We start from the raw sequence: 19,541 nt of genomic DNA, 5'->3' as shown, positions 1-19,541 counted from the left end.
CTAATCTCTGTAATAAAATTTTATGGTCAACAGTATCAAAGCAGCACTGAGGTCTAACAGAACAAGCACAGAGATGAGTCCACTGTCTGAGGCCATAAGAAGATCATTTGTAACCTTCACTAATGCTGTTTCTGTACTATGATGAATTCTAAAACCTGACTGAAACTCTTCAAATAGACCATTCCTCTGCAGATGATCAGTTAGCTGTTTTACAACTACCCTTTCAAGACTTTTTGAGAGAAAAGGAAGGTTGGAGATTGGCCTATAATTAGCTAAGATAGCTGGGTCAAGTGATGGCTTTTTAAGTAATGGTTTAATTACTGCCACTTTAAAAGCCTGTGGTACATAGCCAACTAACAAAGATAGATTGATCATATTTAAGTTCTGGTTCCAAAGGTCCTCCTGTCCTCCTGCTTCCACAGATGCTGGTCTACTCGCTTTCTTCTTCACCCAGCAGATGCACAGTTTCTACCCTGTTGTTTGTTGTTAACTCGAGCTTCAAATGAGTTTTTAAGTTGAAGCTTGATTTGTGATCTGTCTCTTTGGTTTGGTAAATTTAATGTTGGACATCTGATGTTATTGTCCTCGTTAATCCAGGCTTCAGCACCCAGAGAAAAATTAAAACTTGTTCTGAGAGTTTTGAGAGTCCACGTTGTTTTTTCAGCCACTTTTCAAAGCCGTATCACAGCTTTGGTCTGGACTTAAAGATGAAGCTGACCTCCTGACGTTCCTCGCTGACCTCGCAGTGAACCTGCAGCCTTTCATCACCTCTCAGGCCAAACTTTTCTCTGAAGCCTTTCTGTCTGACCTGCTGGGGGCATCACAGGTGAAGACAGATGAGCAGCGAATGACAAAGACCACAGGTACCACTGACATCTGCTGACCAAATATGTGAACCACTGCTCACAGCTTCAGAGTTCTCCTTCATGCCTTCTTTCAGATGAACGCATGAATCCAGCTGAGATGGAACAGGAGTGGCTTCTGCCTGAGACAGGACGTGGCTTTAACCAGCTTCCATTGCAGTACGGCGGATTCTGTGGCTACACGCTGGTCAGCACAGACGGAATTCTGCTGCCAGGTATCTTCAGGGTGCACACACACTGAACATGGAACACGCAAAGGTGTAATAAAGGATCAGATCTTTTCCCTCTGATCAGGTAATCCTCACATTGGAGTGCTGAAGCACAAGGACAAACTTTACGCTTTCAGCTCCAAAGACGCTGCTGTGAAATTTGCCTCCAGGCCTGATGACTTCATCGCGGCAGTGGAAGAAAAAGCCAAATGCTCCCCAGAACTGATCCAGCTGCTGAGGCTCCAACAGTTTTCCAGCATCGTGCCGTACTGTGAGGTCAGCGGTCTCTCAATGCTATTCCATCTTCAGTGTTCAAAATAACTCCATCCGTTATGGAGCAGCAGTGATGATGATGATAGTGATGATGCAGATGTTTTAGGCACCTCACATAGAATCAGTGTCTGACTGGTTTAAATAATCCACAGTAAATCAAACATGAAATGTTCAAACATTCACATTCTAACAAAATCCTTGTGTTTTTTTTTTCAAATTTAATTCGATGTGTTAATAAATTATCAAGGACCCTCATCCTGCATGGAGATTAAAATAATTAACATGGACAAGAACGCAGCAGATTCTTTTTTCTCAGGTTCTGGACCCATGTCTTGAAGACGACTATCAGCTGACTTGTAGTTTTTGCAGATGCAGTCAGCAGAGAATCCGGCAGAGACGGGCACCGTGAAGGCAGAGACGGGCACACAAACAGAGACTCACCCAGTGGAAACAAACATCGTGAAGTCCTACGAGTGGAACGAGTGGGAGCTCAGAAGACGAGCTGTGAAACTGGTCAGCAGCAGCCGGTCTTTGTTAGTGCTGAATCACACTCACGATCAATTGAATTATTGATTAACCTGCCAGCCGTTCAGCCAATTAATTGATTCGGTCAGAAAATAGACCCCCCCCCCCCCCAAAAAAAAAAATGCTTTCTTACGCAGTTTCTCTGAGTCCATGGAGACGACTCCCAGTAAAGTCCAAGATCTTCAAAGACCATTTAATCTCCTTAAATCCAGTTGAGCATTTTTTAAAAGTCTGCTTAAAATCAGTTTTAAGTGAGTTAATTAATGTACAACCGTTTGAAAAAGGCATTTTAAAACAATTTAAAGGATTGCTCTATTGGGTTACAGGAGGGCGGCTTAGTGGTTAGCACTTTTGCCTCACGGCAAGAAGGTCATGGGTTCGATTCCGACCTGTGTCCTTTCTGTGTGGAGTTTGCGTGTTCTCCCCGTGTCTGTGTGGGATCCCTCCAGGTGCTCCGGCTTCCTCCCACATCCAAAGACACGCAGGTTTGGTGGAGTGGAAACTTTAAATTGTCCGTAGGTGTGAATGTGTTTGTTTGACTGTATGTGTCCCTGTTTAAAAGTAGTTTAAAACCACTATATGTAAAACCAAACACACTTTAGAAAACAGAAGACAAAATGTAATATTAGTCTTGACAATGACTGCAACAATTAACCTGTCAACACTAGAGATCTGGAAGTGTCAGATCAGCTGTTTTTGGTGCGGCCCGTGTACTGAGGGAGTTGGAGATGCTGTGGCAGACTGGGTTCTTCTGATGGAGTCTGATGTCTGAAGTACAGGTTGGCTATGATCCCACAAATTCTCAGGATGTCCCAGAAAGCAGCCTGATCAGCTGAATCAAATGCTGTTCCTCTCTCTGAGCAGCAGTTAAGTGGAACTGAATGCTGTGAAGAATAATCCTGACAAGCACCTTTCCTGGCACAGAGAGCAGTGATACCTCTGTGTGTGCAGTCCAGCCAATCTTGGCTTCTATACCCATGTTCCAGAAAGAAATACCGTTTGCAGTGCCAGAAGAATGGCATCTTCACCTATCTTGAGCCGCTCAGCTCCAGTACTGCAGATCCCTCCAGTTTTTCCACCTTCAACTGGTTCTTGGCCTTTACGATCTCACCAACATTTGGTGGTTTGCACTTGACTGGCAAATCAGCAACAAGAACTCTGGCACTGGAGATGTCCAACATCCTAGCAGGAGGATCAACCTGATCCAAATGCTCCTAGTAGCCAGCCTGACGGGGCAGCACAGCAGATGAATCTGTCACAACTCAGCCATCGTCCACCATAATTGTAAACAGGCTGAGGGTCACTAGACCACAGATGGTGCATCACTTGATCACAGATTGCTCTAACAAACACCTCCTTGTCTCCTCAGGGCCATCACAGGCCGCTTCCTCAGCATTATGAAACACCTCATCCTGTGGACACTGATAACTTTAAAACAATCCACAGCCACTTTCATTCCATTCTGTCACTACAGGTGTTTTTTAAGGCACACTGGAAGATAGACGTGAACATAGATTATATTTATGACAAACTTCTTGCATATTCATTCATGTTGTTAGTTACACGGAGACGCTCACTAACTGAAGGTTTATTAATTCCAGGCTAACCTCCGAACCAAGGCGACCCACTCCACACAGACTGACGTGAGCCACATGAGACGGGAGAACGTTACTCAGACCTTCCCCCACAAGGACGCCGCCTGTCAGAGTAAGGTGGACGGCGGCAGCAGCATGCCCAGACCTCAGGTCTACCTGAGTGGTCTGCGTGGACAAAAAGATGAACATATGGTCAAAACAAACCTGACCAGATCAGCCATTGAATGAGCTGTGTGTGAAATACATCCCCATAATGAGTCGCTTTAAATAAAAATCTAAAAGTAAAAACCATGTGTTTGATTGTTTGTTTGTTTTTTTAAACGTGTGTGGTAGCACCTGTGGTTCTGTGTGTCTGAGTGAACAAAACAACAATCAGTGTGAAAGTGGCCTGTGTGTGTGTGTGTGTGTGTGTGTGTGGTGTGTGTGTGTGTGTGTGTGTGTGTGTGTGTGTGTGTGTGTGTGTGTGTGTGTGTGTGTGTGTGTGTGTGTGTGTGTGTGTGTGTGTGAGACTTCAGTCACGCAGAAACTGGGGAGAGCTGACATTTGCCATTTGGTCTGCTTATGTATTTTGGGTCAAGTACGAATGCTGTGAAATCCAAAAGTTGGTAGGACAAATATTTTTGGAGAAATGAGCAATTTTAGCTAACCAGTAAACAATGGATGTTGTGCTGTAATGCACCATGGGAGTTCGGGGTTTTGGGATTTTACATGTTATTGTGGTTCATGTTAGTTTAACAATGTTGGTGTCACTGATTTATTGTGTTTTTGTAGTACAGTTGGTTTAGTCAGTTAAGTCTCCTGCAGTATGGAGAGGGGCCCGCGTCCTAGTGGTGAAAATAGTGAGCTGCAGGATCCAGAGCCAGTCTTGAGAAATGAAGGCGCATGCAAGGAAAGAGACCAGGGGCCAGGTGGGACATGGCTTCAGTAACCAGGAACTATAGAGGACTATAGTGGAGTGCACTTAGTAACGCTTGCAACTAACAGTCTCAGTTCAGAATAGGAGCAAACACAGAATGTCTCAGAATGAATAAAATAATGTCTGTAACTTCAGCAATTGTTCATAGTTCATCTGAGTTTTCCAAGGTCAAGGGTCAAACACTGCGGTAGAAGCGCAGCTTCAATTAAGCTGAACAGGATACAGCTGGGCAGCGTTCCTTAATTGTTTGGTGTCAAAGTTTATGCAGTTCTTTAGCTGAGTTCCTGAATAGTTCTTTATGAAAGCACAGTCACTGTCTTTGTGAGAGAGGGATCCCTCAGGGAGAGCAGAACTTAATTGGCGATTAGGTCCAGAAGCTGACGTGTGGAACTGGTAGCCAGTACCAGGGTCCAGGTCTGCACGGGGGCAGTACCAGATATTTATGGAACACGAGGAAGAGAACAGTTTGTGCTAATGCAGAGTCAAGGGACCAGGCCCGCGGTACCTTTGTATAACTGCAGGGCACTTCAGCGTCTGAGCGCACAGCTGGAGATGCATTCAAGGTCACAGTGCAGCAGTCAGATAAATTCTCTGATCGCCCTCTGGAACGTTTGGCGAGACAAAAGAGTGCAGCACAGAAAAACACACTGGGAGTCTTCAGCAGTATAAACTAAGAATAAACTAAATCTCAGCTCTTAAATAGTCTACCTAATCAAACATAACTGATAACTGGTGTGCAGATCAACTAAAGGGCGCCATCAAGTGGACAACAGAAAATACTACAGGAATAAAACATAAGGGCACCACCTGGTGGAGAAAATAAGTCATTACACCTGGCATGGCAGGGCAAAACACAACTCTGACCTTTGCTGCTGGTCTGAGCTTCCTGAGTTTGCTCAGTGTTTCTGGATTTGGTCGCTTGGTATGACTGAACTCTGTGCATTGTTCTTCTGCTTGTATTTTAGATAACCTTTCTGCAGCTCCGTCAGAAAGACTGACCACCCGTGTGCCTGAGTTCAGCCTGTACAGCAGCCGGGCCTGGTGTCTGCTGTTCCAAACTGTGGCACAGTAAACCAGCTGAACACTGGCTGTGACTCCACTTTCCTGTGTTTTGACCTCCACTGTATTTAAGAAATCTCTTTAACCCTGTTGGACTGTGTTGCTGACGTTTGTGTATTGATGACCCCTCTGTTGTTTCCCTTCAGAGACTGCCGCCTGTTATTCTGCCCACTGACCCAAACCTGACCAAGACACCTGCCTGTTTGCTTCATTAAAATGCAAATGGTTTAAGACTTTTAATAGCAGTGCAGGTTAGCTCAAATTTTCATAACAATTGTACATTTTGTGATAAAAGCATAGAAATTGGCACACATGTAGCCAAAGGTATTCCAAATAAAAGTGGATATTGGACCATAATGAATTTTCAATGTTACCCATGGCGGCCATTTTTCAACATGAAAATTTAAAAACTCCACTGTTTGGACAACTTCAGACAACTTTATTGATCCCAAAAAAGGGCAATTATGTTTACACTCCAATTACCTCAGACAAGATACAGCAATTAATCCACAATTATTACTTGTTTACCGTAGTAATGGCACACATCAAAATTAAAGACAACACATATACATTTGACATTGTTTATGTGCACTAAACTTGAAGCAGTCCGTCATCCGAATGGAGGCAAAGTGGGTGAAGGCCGCTGCAACTATAAGTCGCGCCGCCAGGACTATCTCAATGTTCTGGATTTATGGGATAAAAACAGCAAAAATGGTGACAAAGGTCCCTGTCACACCTTGAGGATTTAGCCAGCACATGCTGACTGTATTATTATGTTATGGGTAAGTTTTGTGCAAGTTAAGAGCAAGTTGAAGCACGCTGATATACATCGGAATACGCCAAGCACCTCGAAAAAATTTGGGCATGCTTTGTACAGGGTCAAGATAAAGTTGCTCCAATTTTGGTAAAAAGTGATGCAAATTATTGGTTGAGTTTATATGGTTTTAAAAAGGAACAGTTTGCACCATCTGTCATGCTTAGTTATCACGTTATGACATATCAATTCAATCAATCAATTTTATTTATATAGCGCCAAATCACAACAAACAGTTGCCCCAAGGCGCTTTATATTGTAAGGCAAGGCCATACAATAATTACGTAAAAACCCCAACGGTCAAAATGACCCCCTGTGAGCAAGCACTTGGCGACAGTGGGAAGGAAAAACTCCCTTTTAACAGGAAGAAACCTCCAGCAGAACCAGGCTCAGGGAGGGGCAGTCTTCTGCTGGGACTGGTTGGGGCTGAGGGAGAGAACCAGGAAAAAGACATGCTGTGGAGGGGAGCAGAGATCGATCACTAATGATTAAATGCAGAGTGGTGCATACAGAGCAAAAAGAGAAAGAAACAGTGCATCATGGGAACCCCCCAGCAGTCTACGTCTATAGCAGCATAACTTCAGGGTCACCTGATCCAGCCCTAACTATAAGCTTTAGCAAAAAGGAAAGTTTTAAGCCTAATCTTAAAAGTAGAGAGGGTGTCTGTCTCCCTGATCTGAATTGGGAGCTGGTTCCACAGGAGAGGAGCCTGAAAGCTGAAGGCTCTGCCTCCCATTCTAGCTGCAGCATTTTGAATTAACTGAAGGCTTTTTAGGGAACTTTTAGGACAACCTGATAATAATGAATTACAATAGTCCAGCCTAGAGGAAATAAATGCATGAATTAGTTTTTCAGCATCACTCTGAGACAAGACCTTTCTAATTTTAGAGATATTGCGTAAATGCAAAAAAACAGTCCTACATATGTGTTTAATATGCGCTTTGAATGACATATCCTGATCAAAAATGACTCCAAGATTTCTCACAGTATTACTAGAGGTCAGGGTAATGCCATCCAGAGTAAGGATCTGGTTAGACACCATGTTTCTAAGATTTGTGGGGCCAAGTACAATAACTTCAGTTTTATCTGAGTTTAAAAGCAGGAAATTAGAGGTCATCCATGTCCTTATGTCTGTAAGACAATCCTGCAGTTTAGCTAATTGGTGTGTGTCCTCTGGCTTCATGGATAGATAAAGCTGGGTATCATCTGCATAACAATGAAAATTTAAGCAATGCCGTCTAATAATACTGCCTAAGGGAAGCATGTATAAAGTGAATAAAATTGGTCCTAGCACAGAACCTTGTGGAACTCCATAATTAACCTTAGTCTGTGAAGAAGATTCCCCATTTACATGAACAAATTGTAATCTATTAGATAAATATGATTCAAACCACCGCAGCGCAGTGCCTTTAATACCTATGACATGCTCTAATCTCTGTAATAAAATTTTATGGTCAACAGTATCAAAAGCAGCACTGGGGTCTAACAGAACAAGCACAGAGATGAGTTCACTGTCTGAGGCCATAAGAAGATCATTTGTAACCTTCACTAATGAATCCAATGTACACTGACCTTGTTTGACCTTTACTTTGGAGACCAAACATTCAACACAGTCAGATGAACTATTCCATTTATTAATACTATTAGCTCAACCAATAATTAGCATCAGACTGTACAACTCGTAAGGTTAAAGCGCCTTGGGGCAACTGTTTGTTGTGATTTGGCGCTATATAAATAAAATTGATTTGATTTGATTTAGGTTCTGGGGCGTGAACTCAGAATACACAAAGTCTGACACAAGAAGGACTTAAAAAAAACAAACAGATGCTGTATTAAAAAGATGCCCACAATGAACAAGAGAGTCACCATTTACAGCTCTGGGAGCTTGACAACAGACGTCTCTCATGCACCGCTGAGGCCAAGACCCCCGACTTGCGGCCTATAGCTGCTCTTAAGCCTTTAATGGTCAGCTCAACTGTTTGGTAGAGCATATTGATATTGACTGCATTCTATTGAAAATGTGTGGCTGTTAAAGGGTTAAGCCTGTCCTGCATGGTTGCCTCACAGCGAGATGGTCATGGCATTGAGTCCCACCTGTGGCCTTTCTGTGTGGAGTTTGCATGGGTTCCCACATTCAAACTTTAAATTGTCTGTATGTGTGCCTGTGACAGACTGGCGTCCTGTTCAGGGTGAACCCGCCTCACGCCCTGTGACTGCTGGGATAGGCTCCAGCCCCTCGTGACCTGATCCTGGATAAGCGGTTGAAGGAGAGTGAGTACAGAGTTTGGACAGATGAGTGCATGTGCATGTGGGTGCACATATATATATATCTGATCTGAATTGGGAGCTGGTTCCACAGGAGAGGAGCCTGAAAGCTGAAGGCTCTGCCTCCCATTCTTTATTTATAATGGTGACTAAACATAATCACGGGTTTCTCTGACTTTAACTTATTTTGCGTGATGGATGAAGAATGGTGTCCAGCCGACCAACATCCTGAAAGTAGCATCAAAGCGTCAGAGGTACAAATCAGCACTTTGGGTCAGAATCATTGTTCAGTGCAGCGTCATTGATCAAATCAAATCAAATCAGTTTTATTTATATAGCGCCAAATCACAACAAACAGTCACCCCAAAGTGCTTTATATTGTAAGGCAAGGCCATACAATAATTACAGAAAAACCCCAACGGTCAAAACGACCCCCTGTGAGCAAGCACTTGGCGACAGTGGGAAGGAAAAACTCCCTTTTAACAGGAAGAAACCTCCAGCAGAACCAGGCTCAGGGAGGGGCAGTCTTCTGCTGGGACTGGTTGGGGCTGAGGGAGAGAACCAGGAAAAAGACATGCTGTGGAAGACAACAGAGATCAATCACTAATGATTAAATGCAGAGTGGTGCATACAGAGCAAAAAGAGAAAGAAACACTCATTGCATCATGGGAACCCCGCAGCAGTCTAAGTCTATAGCAGCATAACTAAGGGATGGTTCAGGGTCACCTGATCCCTGAAAACTCCCTTCTGTCTGATCATTTCTTAATAACATTTACATTTACTCTGATGGACTACCCAGCAGTGGGGAATAAGTTTCATTACACTAGAAGTCTTTCAGAAAGCGCTGTAACTAGGTTTAAGGATATGATTCCTTCTTTATGTTCTCTAATGCCATATACCAACACAGTGCAGAGTAGCTACCTAAATTCTGTAAGTGAGATAGAGTATCTCGTCAATAGTTTTACATCCTCATTGAAGACAACTTTGGATGCTGTAGCTCCTCTAAAAAAGAGAGCTTTAAATCAGAAGTGCCTGACTCCGTGGTATAACTCACAAACTCGTAGCTTAAAGCAGATAACCCGTAAGTTGGAGAGGAAATGGCGTCTCACTAATTTAGAAGATCTTCACTTAGCCTGGAAAAAGAGTCTGTTGCTCTATAAAAAAGCCCTCCATAAAGCTAGGACATCTTTCTACTCATCACTAATTGAAGAAAATAAGAACAACCCCAGGTTTCTTTTCAGCACTGTAGCCAGGCTGACAAAGAGTCAGAGCTCTATTGAGCTGAGTATTCCATTAACTTTAACTAGTAATGACTTCATGACTTTCTTTGCTAACAAAATTTTAACTATTAGAGAAAAAATTACTCATAACCATCCCAAAGACGTATCGTTATCTTTGGCTGCTTTCAGTGATGCCGGTATTTGGTTAGACTCTTTCTCTCCGATTGTTCTGTCTGAGTTATTTTCATTAGTTACTTCATCCAAACCATCAACATGTTTATTAGACCCCATTCCTACCACGCTGCTCAAGGAAGCCCTACCATTATTTCCTGCTTTTAAACTCAGATAAAACTGAAGTTATTGTACTTGGCCCCACAAATCTTAGAAACATGGTGTCTAACCAGATCCTTACTCTGGATGGCATTACCCTGACCTCTAGTAATACTGTGAGAAATCTTGGAGTCATTTTTGATCAGGATATGTCATTCAAAGCGCATATTAAACAAATATGTATGACTGCTTTTTTGCATTTACGCAATATCTCTAAAATCAGAAAGGTCTTGTCTCAGAGTGATGCTGAAAAACTAATTCATGCATTTATTTCCTCTAGGCTGGACTATTGTAATTCATTATTATCAGGTTGTCCTAAAAGTTCCCTAAAAAGTCTTCAGTTAATTCAAAATGCTGCAGCTAGAGTACTGACGGGGACTAGAAGGAGAGAGCACATCTCACCCATATTGGCCTCTCTTCATTGGCTTCCTGTTAATTCTAGAAAAGAATTTAAAATTCTTCTTCTTACTTATAAGGTTTTGAATAATCAGGTCCCATCTTATATTAAGGACCTTGTAGTACCATATCACCCCAATAGAGCGCTTCGCTCTCAGACTGCAGGCTTACTTGTAGTTCCTAGGGTTTGTAAGAGTAGAATGGGAGGCAGAGCCTTCAGCTTTCAGGCTCCTCTCCTGTGGAACCAGCTCCCAATTCAGATCAGGGAGACAGACACCCTCTCTACTTTTAAGATTAGGCTTAAAACTTTCCTTTTTGCTAAAGCTTATAGTTAGGGCTGGATCAGGTGACCCTGAACCATCCCTTAGTTATGCTGCTATAGACTTAGACTGCTGGGGGGTTCCCATGATGCACTGTTTCTTTCTCTTTTTGCTCTGTATGCACCACTCTGCATTTAATCATTAGTGATCGATCTCTGCTCTCTTCCACAGCATGTCTTTTTCCTGGTTCTCTCCCTCAGCCCCAACCAGTCCCAGCAGAAGACTGCCCCTCCCTGAGCCTGGTTCTGCTGGAGGTTTCTTCCTGTTAAAAGGGAGTTTTTCCTTCCCACTGTAGCCAAGTGCTTGCTCACAGGAGGTCGTTTTGACCGTTGGGGTTTTACATAATTATTGTATGGCCTTGCCTTACAATATAAAGCGCCTTGGGGCAACTGTTTGTTGTGATTTGGCGCTATATAAAAAAATTGATTGATTGATCCTGCTGTAACCAGGTTTCTGTAAGGCAGAATAAATCAATATGTTGATCAATTATTATATCATTTACCAACAGGGACTTAGAAGAGAGAGACCTAATGTTTAATAGACCACATTTAACTGTTTTAGTCTGTGGTGCAGTTGAAGGTGCTATATTATTTTTTCTTTTTGAATTTTTATGCTTAAATAGATTTTTGCTGGTTATTGGTGGTCTGGGAGCAGGCACCGTCTCTACAGGGATGGGGTAATGAGGGGATGGCAGGGGGAGAGAAGCTGCAGAGAGGTGTGTAAGACTACAACTCTGCTTCCTGGTCCCAACCCTGGATAGTCACGGTTTGGAGGATTTAAGAAAATTGGCCAGCTTTCTAGAAATGAGAGCTGCTCCATCCAAAGTGGGATGGATGCCGTCTCTCCTAACAAGACCAGGTTTTCCCCAGAAGCTTTGCCAATTATCTATGAAGCCCACCTCATTTTTTGGACACCACTCAGACAGCCAGCAATTCAAGGAGAACATGCGGCTAAACATGTCACTCCCGGTCTGATTGGGGAGGGGCCCAGAGAAAACTACAGAGTCCGACATTGTTTTTGCAAAGTTACACACCGATTTAATGTTAATTTTAGTGACCTCCGATTGGCGTAACTGGGTGTCATTACTGCCGACGTGAATTACAATCTTACCAAATTTACGCTTAGCCTTAGCCAGCAGTTTCAAATTTCCTTCAATGTCGCCTGCTCTGGCCCCCGGAAGACAATTGACTATGGTTGCTGGTGTCGCTAACTTCACATTTCGCAAAACAGAGTCGCCAATAACCAGAGTTTGATCCTCGGCGGGTGTGTCGTCGAGTGGAGAAAAACGGTTAGAGATGTGAACGGGTTGGCGGTGTACACGGGGCTTCTGTTTAGGGCTACGCTTCCTCCTCACAGTCACCCAGTCAGCCTGCTTTCCCGGCTGCTCGGGATCTGCCAGGGGGTAACTAACGGCGGCTAAGCTACCTTGGTCCGCACCGACTACAGGGGCCTGGCTAGCTGTAGAATTTTCCACGGTGCGGAGCCGAGTCTCCAATTCGCCCAGCCTGGCCTCCAAAGCTACGAATAAGCTACACTTATTACAAGTACCGTTACTGCTAAAGGAGGCCGAGGAATAACTAAACATTTCACACCAGAGCAGAAAAGTGCGGGAGAGACAGGAGAAGCCGCCATGCTAAATCGGCTAAGAGTTAGTAGCTACGCTAAGCTAGCGGATTCCTAAAAACACGCAAAGTGAATAATGTGTAAATAATTTAGAGGTGATTCAGCAGGAGTGCTTTAGTTAAGGCACGTAAAGATTACACTGGGAAACAAATCGTAATCTAGATAACTAGATCAATCTAACTGCGCAGATTAAACAGCTAACAGATACAGAAAAACACCGCTGTGCTCCGGAACAGGAAGTGATACAATACCGCAGTGACAGCCAACCAACAGTAGAGGTTGGCTCTCACTTCAATCAATCAATCAATCAATTTTTTTATATAGCAGTTTATATAACAGTTGCCCCAAGGCGCTCCATATTGTAAGGCAAGGCCATACAAGGCCATACAATAATTATAAAAAACCCCAACGGTCAAAACGACCCCCTATGAGCAAGCACTTGGCAACAGTGGGAAGGAAAAACTCCCTTTTAACAGGAAGAAACCTCCAGCAGAACCAGGCTCAGGGAGGGGCAGTCTTCTGCTGAGACTGGTTGGGGCTGAGGGAAAAAAACCCAGGAAAAAGACATGCCGTGAAGGGGGGCAGAGATCGATCACTAATGATTAAATGCAGAGTGATGCATACGGAGCAAAAAGAGAAAGAAACAGTGCATCATGGGAACCCCCCCACAATCTACGTCTAAAGCAGCATAACCAAGGGATGGTCCAGGGTCACCCGATCCAGCCCTAACTATAAGCCTTAGCGAAAAGGAAAGTTTTAAGCCTAATCTTAAAAGTAGAGAGGGTATCTGTCTCCCTGATCTGAATTGGGAGCTGGTTCCACAGGAGAGGAGCCTGAAAGCTGAAGGCTCTGCCTCCCATTCTACTCTTACAAACCCTAGGAACTACAAGTAAGCCTGCAGTCTGAGAGCGAAGCGCTCTAATGGGGTAATATGGTACTATGAGGTCCCTAAGATAAGATGGGACCTGATTATTCAAAACCTTATAAGTAAGAAGAAGAATTTTAAATTCTATTCTAGAATTAACAGGAAGCCAATGAAGAGAGGCCAATATGGGTGAGATATGCTCTCTCCTTCTAGTCCCCGTCAGTACTCTAGCTGCAGCATTTTGAATTAACTGAAGGCTTTTTAGGGAACTTTTAGGACAACCTGATAATAATGAATTACAATAGTCCAGCCTAGAGGAAATAAATGCATGAATTAGTTTTTCAGCATCACTCTGAGACAAGACCTTTCTGATTTTAGAGATATTGCGTAAATGCAAAAAGGCAGTCCTACATATTTGTTTAATATGCGCTTTGAATGACATATCCTGATCAAAAATGACTCCAAGATTTCTCACAGTATTACTAGAGATCAGGGAAATGCCATCCAGAGTAACAATCTGGTTAGACACCATGCTTCATGATGAAGTGGTTAAGATGAGGGTTTAGTAAAAAGAAGACCTGAAAGTTCAGCTACAATTTGTCAGAAGGTACATCTGAGATGCAAACCTAGATTTAATGTTTTGGTGAACCTTACAAATGAAGTACCATAGAACTGAGGTACTTTTGTACCTTAGAAGGTGCTGTGTAATTGAAGTTAAATGAAGTACCTTGGAACTGCAGTAATTTTGATCTGAGGGACCACAGAATGTGAGGATCAGAGATTCTGCAGTGATGAGTTGATGTAAATGCGACACTTAAAAAAGAAAAACTTTACAAACTAACAAAAAATGAATTTCAGAGCTCGACACTGAAATAATGCCATTTTTTTTATTGAAGTAAGATCACACAGCGGTTACATTTCAACTGATTTGCTGCCTGTGAGGTTGATGCAGTTTGTTTCTGAATCACAAAAAGAATGTCACACTTATTTTAATCACCCATATTTTAAAGGTGTGGAGGCTCAGTCAGAACCAGGAGCCCCTGGTTTTCGAGGAGCGGATCTCCCTGAGGACCTGCGCAGCACACCGGACTTCTCAGGAACCCCTCTCACTGCTGAATCTGGTGCCCAGTTTCCACTCTGAGCTGAGTGCAGCTTGTTACCATGTTGACAAGCAGACAGATTCTGACACTCGTGATGGACATGATCAGACCTCAGTCGCCCATCGTCCGTCTGTTAGGAGTAGATGGACCAGTAGATGATGTTGAAGAGGATGTAAGATCCGGGGAAGATGATCCGTGAGTACTTGTCTATGGCGTGCGTGTCGATCCAAACGCTGATGTAGGCTCCGGAGCCGACGTGGCCGGTCACCTGGTCGTTCTCCATCGCCAGCTGCACCAGCATCTTCTCCCGTTTCAGTCCGTTCTCTTCTGGCATGCCGTAGTTCCCCATCATGTTGACATCAACGTCACTGTAGCTCGTCGACATCATGCCGGGATGCGCCACACCGCAGGTACACGGCAGCTACAAACACACAAAAACAACAGAAAACTGCAGTTAATCACAACAGATTATGACTGATTACTGATGGAATAAAAGTCTGACAATCAAAGATTTAACTTCAAGTAACACAAAAGCAGCAAATCTGCAGCAGGTTAGTGCAAATGTCCATGTTATCATTTGTATTTCATCATTTTGTTGAGAAATAGTGATTATAAAAGATCACATTCAGGGTGCTGAACTCACGAAGAGTTCAACAGGTTAAGAAAAAGAAGTCCAACGGTGCTGGTTGGTTTGTACGGGCGGAGGAGAGCCACAGGTACGAACCCTCTCTCGGAGTTTCCGCTCCTTGCGCTCCTGCAGTGTGGACAGGTAGTTCACCGCGGCGTACTCGATCACAGACAGGAAGACGAAGACAAAGCTGACCCACAGGTAGATGTCCACAGCTTTGATGTAAGAGACCCTCGGCATGGACGCGTGACCCCAGTGATGATGGTGGACATGGTCAGTACCGTGGTGATACCTGTAGCCAATCAGAGCAGGTGACATCAGACAGAGTCATGAACACGAGTCATTAACAGATGACATGTCCCCCCCCCGGCCCCCCAAATCAGTAAGGCAAAGTTTTGGGGGATCAGCCACATACACACTTATGCTAAATATCAATGAAACTGGTGATTCTTGAGACACGTACTAAGAAGTGGAAACAGACGTGAGGTGTACGACTGTACGTGTCATAAAGGACATGCTGTTTCTTTTCTCCCTTTGACTGTACTTGGATTTGTTTGTTCAGGTTTGACCAAAGATGAGTTCTGACTGATGCATAAACACAATGACTGAAGATGAACATGACACGTTATCACGAACATAAAGCAACAGAGAGGGAGGCTCCACCCACACAGAGAGCTGCTGCACTGTTTACCCATAATCCTTTGCCTTGTCAGTCTGATTATAATTTAATTTGTGGGAACAAGTTTTAAAGAACTTAAAGAAAAAATACCAGATTCCATTTCCAGATCAGTTTTGAATCCAGATCAGCCTCAGACTCACCCAGTGGCACTCTGGCGGGGACGGCACGGCGGTCGATCCAGAAGGACACCCAGGACAGCATGACCATGAGCGTGGCAGGGAAGTAGGTCTGCAGCAGGAAGAAGAAGATGTGCCGCCGCAGAGTGAAGTTGATGTACAGACGGTTGTACCAACCTGGAAACGGAACACAAACTCAAATTTGAGTCTCCGTGTTCACCTACAAGATGGTCTGAGACCAGCCATCTGGACAGCTGCTGCAACAGTCGGTTTGCAGAACCAAAGAATTTGCTCAGTGTTACCAAATGCAGAAACGCACACAGACAAACAGAAAGAGCAGAAAACAAAAGACTCTTACTTCACTCCGTTTTCTGCTGTTTCTGTTTGTCAGCACAATTTTAAATAATCCTTCATGTCATGTGGTGCCACATAAGGGGGCGGGGCAAGTAACCTTTCAAACCTAGGATTTTGGTGTCCTGCCGTCCTGAAGGGGGCGTCAGAATGAGCCATAATCACACATCAGGTGTCACTTACACAGCCTCGAGAAACACTGTCTCAAAAATCATGGATGAGATCAAACATGAGGGCCCGGTGACCCTTATGACCTTGTTAAAAGTAACAGTCGATAACACAGACTAAATGTGGCATCTGATTTTCCTCAGAGTGTCAGTGATCCTCCTCGTCTGAGTCCTCACTAAGTAACTGTTCATTGGACACAAAGATCCTCCACAGAGACGTGCGACCAAAGACATCCAGTCCTCACCTGAGGACGCTGCTTAGAGTCAGAGTCTGTCAGCCAGACAGTGAGACAGGAAGCACCAGGACCCTGGAGACTTGGACTTTCATTCTTCTGAAAGATATCAGCATCACCAAAACACCTCTGACCTTTGACCTCATGACTCCTTAAACACGTCCCAGGCTTCTCTGGATCTCAAAGGTCGAGGACCCAGAGGCATGAATGTCACTGCTGAGATCAGTGAACATCTCTACGAGTTCAACACGTTGCCACAAACAGAGACACTTCTGATGGATGAGTCCAGGAAGTCAGTGAAAGTCTTGATCTTAGTGTGGATCCAGGACAAACACAAACCCACATATCGCTGGGGTTCCTCACTCAGCTTCTCAAGTGCTGCAATCAGAGTGTCCACTGATTCCAGAAAGATCACAGCATCATCTGAAAAGTCCTCCCAAAAGCACCTAAGATGTTGGTTTGTAGAATCTGGTCCAACAGCTGGTCGTGTGAGCAGTGGACAGTGTGCAGTCAGACCTGATTTGATGATCAGGCATTTTTTAATCTTCATGAAATTAAACAAGCTAGTTTTTCAAAACACTTGAGAGAAACACATCTTAGATGTTCTCAGTGTTGATATGAATGTGTCCACTAGGTGGCAGTATCACATTTAGTACTGCAGGAGCTCCCAGTCCTGATGACCTAGAACACGTGTCCAGCTCCACTTTCTTCGAGACAGATTCAAAGGGTTTTAAGTTAGTCCTGGGTGCATCTGGGGCCCGGACAGACCACCTGGCGCTCACAAACCAGCAGGCAGTTTATGAGTTAAAGTCTCACTGACGGTTAAATAAAGACAGTTTGAAGTTGTAAATATTGGGGTGAGAAACGGGGGCGTGGTGGCGGTACCTGTGCTGCTGTAGAAGGCCAGCTTGGTGGTGGTGTGGAACTCCTGGATCAGGAACTGAGAGAGAGAAATTCTCTCGTCTGTGTTCAAAGAGCGATTCCTTCCTTCCAGTACAACATGAGGTCGTCATCCGTGTATGCGTCTGCAGGATGGAATCACAAAAAAATTAAAAAATAATGTCTACAGATCTTCAGATGTGTTTTTTTTGTTTTTTTTACAAAACTGTGACGCTGAATTTGCAGTAAATGGGCCGTGACTTTGGACTCGGCTGAGGATCTGGATGATCAGAATACTGTTGGCTCAGAACAGAAAACAAACAGCATCACGTGACTTACAGCTCTCAATCTCCAACGAGCACGTCTGCGTGTCGAGGGGGGGAAGCGACTCAGGTCATGTTGCACATGGCCGTGACCGTCACCCTGCACACAATCAATCAATTAAAAAGTTAATTAAAAAGAAGATATAATTTAAAAGCACATCATAGTGAATTAATCTTGTGTGGTTCCTTATTTGATGGACCAAAAGTATTTGGACTGTTCACCAACAGCTTCATCTGCAGCTCAACAGGAGAGACATCCAGAACATCCAGACCTGATCCTCTAAATACCTGCTGACAGCTTCTGGCTTGGAACAGAGACCGTCCCAAAAAACTGAAGGAATTTAACATTACCAAAGTCCACCTGTTGGCTCCGCTCACTAACTGGACAACAGATGGTGCACATGTCTGTGTGGTTTGAGTGAAACCTCAGATCAGAGACAGAGACTCAGCTCAGCCTGGAGTCTGGACATCGTGTCTACCAGGCTTCTACTGTGTCCAGACTGTAGCCTAGTAGCTCCTGCTAGCACACAGACAAACAAAAGACTTAATGTCCTGCAGCTCCCCAGGGTGTCTGGGTGCAGGTCCTGTCCACAGCAGCAAGTCCTCAACTGAAACACATCAACAGTCTGTAGTCAACCACAGTCCCAAACTTAAAGCATTGGGGAAACGTCCCTCTGTCTCCACAGGAGGACGGGAGGCCAGCCCTGAGATCTAAATACCCTCTGGTCCCCCTGTGGGACATGATGGGTGTCGAGGGAGAGTTTGAATCCAGTATCCCCGGGACATGGTACCAAACTGGGGGCGGCTACAGACAGAGTTGCCAACATTTTAGTACGATGAGACAAAATATTCTAATAATAAATCGTTTTCACTTAGAACCATCAAACTGCAGGATGACCTCCATCACAGGAACTTCAAAATGATTAAAGTTTGTGGGTCAAAATATTCAGAGACATTTCCATCTTCAACAAACTGGTTTTCAGGAGCTGAAGAATCAAACGGTTTTTTTCAAACCTTTTCACATCAAGGACCAGCAAGGCACTCATCTGCACACCAGGAGCAAAGTGAGCAAGTGTGGTTACTGGCTTCACTGTGGGGAGATGGCAGAAAGGGATGGACGCCAAGAACACAGGACACTAAGAACGCCAGGAGGCCATGAACGCCAGGAGGCCAAGAACGCCAGGAGGCCATGAACGCCAGGAGGCCAAGAACGGTGAGACAGCAAAAACGGCAAGACGGCAAGAATGCCAAGAATGGCAAGAATGCCAAGAACGCCAGGAGGCCAAGAACGCCAGGAGGCCAAGAGCGCCAGGAGGCCAAGAGCGCCAGGACGGCCAAGAGCACCAGGACGGCAGAACGTCAGGACGGCAAGAAGCCAGGACGGCAAGAACGCCAGGACGGCAAGAACGCCAGGACGGCAAGAGCGCCAGGACGGCAAGAGCGCCAGGAGGCCAAGAGCGCCAGGAGGCCAAGAGCGCCAGGAGGCCAAGAGCGCCAGGAGGCCAAGAGCGCCAGGACGGCAAGAACGCCAGGACAGCAAGAATGCCAGGAGGCCAAGAACGGCGAGACGGCAAGAACGCCAAGACGGCAAGAATGCCAAGAACGCCAGGAGGCCAAGAGCGCCAGGAGGCCAAGAGCGCCAGGAGGCCAAGATCGCCAGGACCCAAGACGCCAAGAACGGCAAGACGCCAAGAATGCCAGGAGGCCAAGAATGCCAGGAGAGCAAGAACGCCAGGAGGGCAAGAACGCCAGGAGGACAAGAATGCCAGGAGGGCAAGAACGCTAGGAGGGC

General features: G+C 44.7%; 1 protein-coding gene and 1 pseudogene across 2 annotated transcripts in view; one reads left to right on the top strand and one right to left on the bottom strand.

Annotated features, from left to right (window-relative positions):
* LOC117502619 (cilia- and flagella-associated protein 206-like) overlaps positions 1-3,756 on the top strand; it is a 31,590-nt gene extending 27,834 nt beyond the window's left edge. For both annotated transcript variants that reach the window (XM_034161679.1, XM_034161678.1), the window contains exons 8-12: positions 665-863; positions 941-1,078; positions 1,158-1,348; positions 1,715-1,858; positions 3,472-3,756. In XM_034161679.1, coding sequence (XP_034017570.1) covers positions 665-863; positions 941-1,078; positions 1,158-1,348; positions 1,715-1,858; positions 3,472-3,693 — 894 coding nt within the window. In that variant the 3' untranslated portion in view covers positions 3,694-3,756. The remainder of the gene's footprint in view (positions 1-664; positions 864-940; positions 1,079-1,157; positions 1,349-1,714; positions 1,859-3,471) is intronic.
* A 10,637-nt stretch (positions 3,757-14,393) lies between these two features.
* LOC117503535 lies at positions 14,394-18,795 on the bottom strand (annotated as a pseudogene).
* Between the last annotated feature and the right edge of the window lie 746 nt (positions 18,796-19,541).

This window comes from Thalassophryne amazonica, chromosome 21, assembly GCF_902500255.1.
Source record: "Thalassophryne amazonica chromosome 21, fThaAma1.1, whole genome shotgun sequence".
NCBI lineage: Eukaryota > Metazoa > Chordata > Actinopteri > Batrachoidiformes > Batrachoididae > Thalassophryne > Thalassophryne amazonica.
The sequence above is the reverse complement of the archived record's forward strand: the minus strand, read 5'-3'. Positions and strand labels throughout refer to the sequence as shown.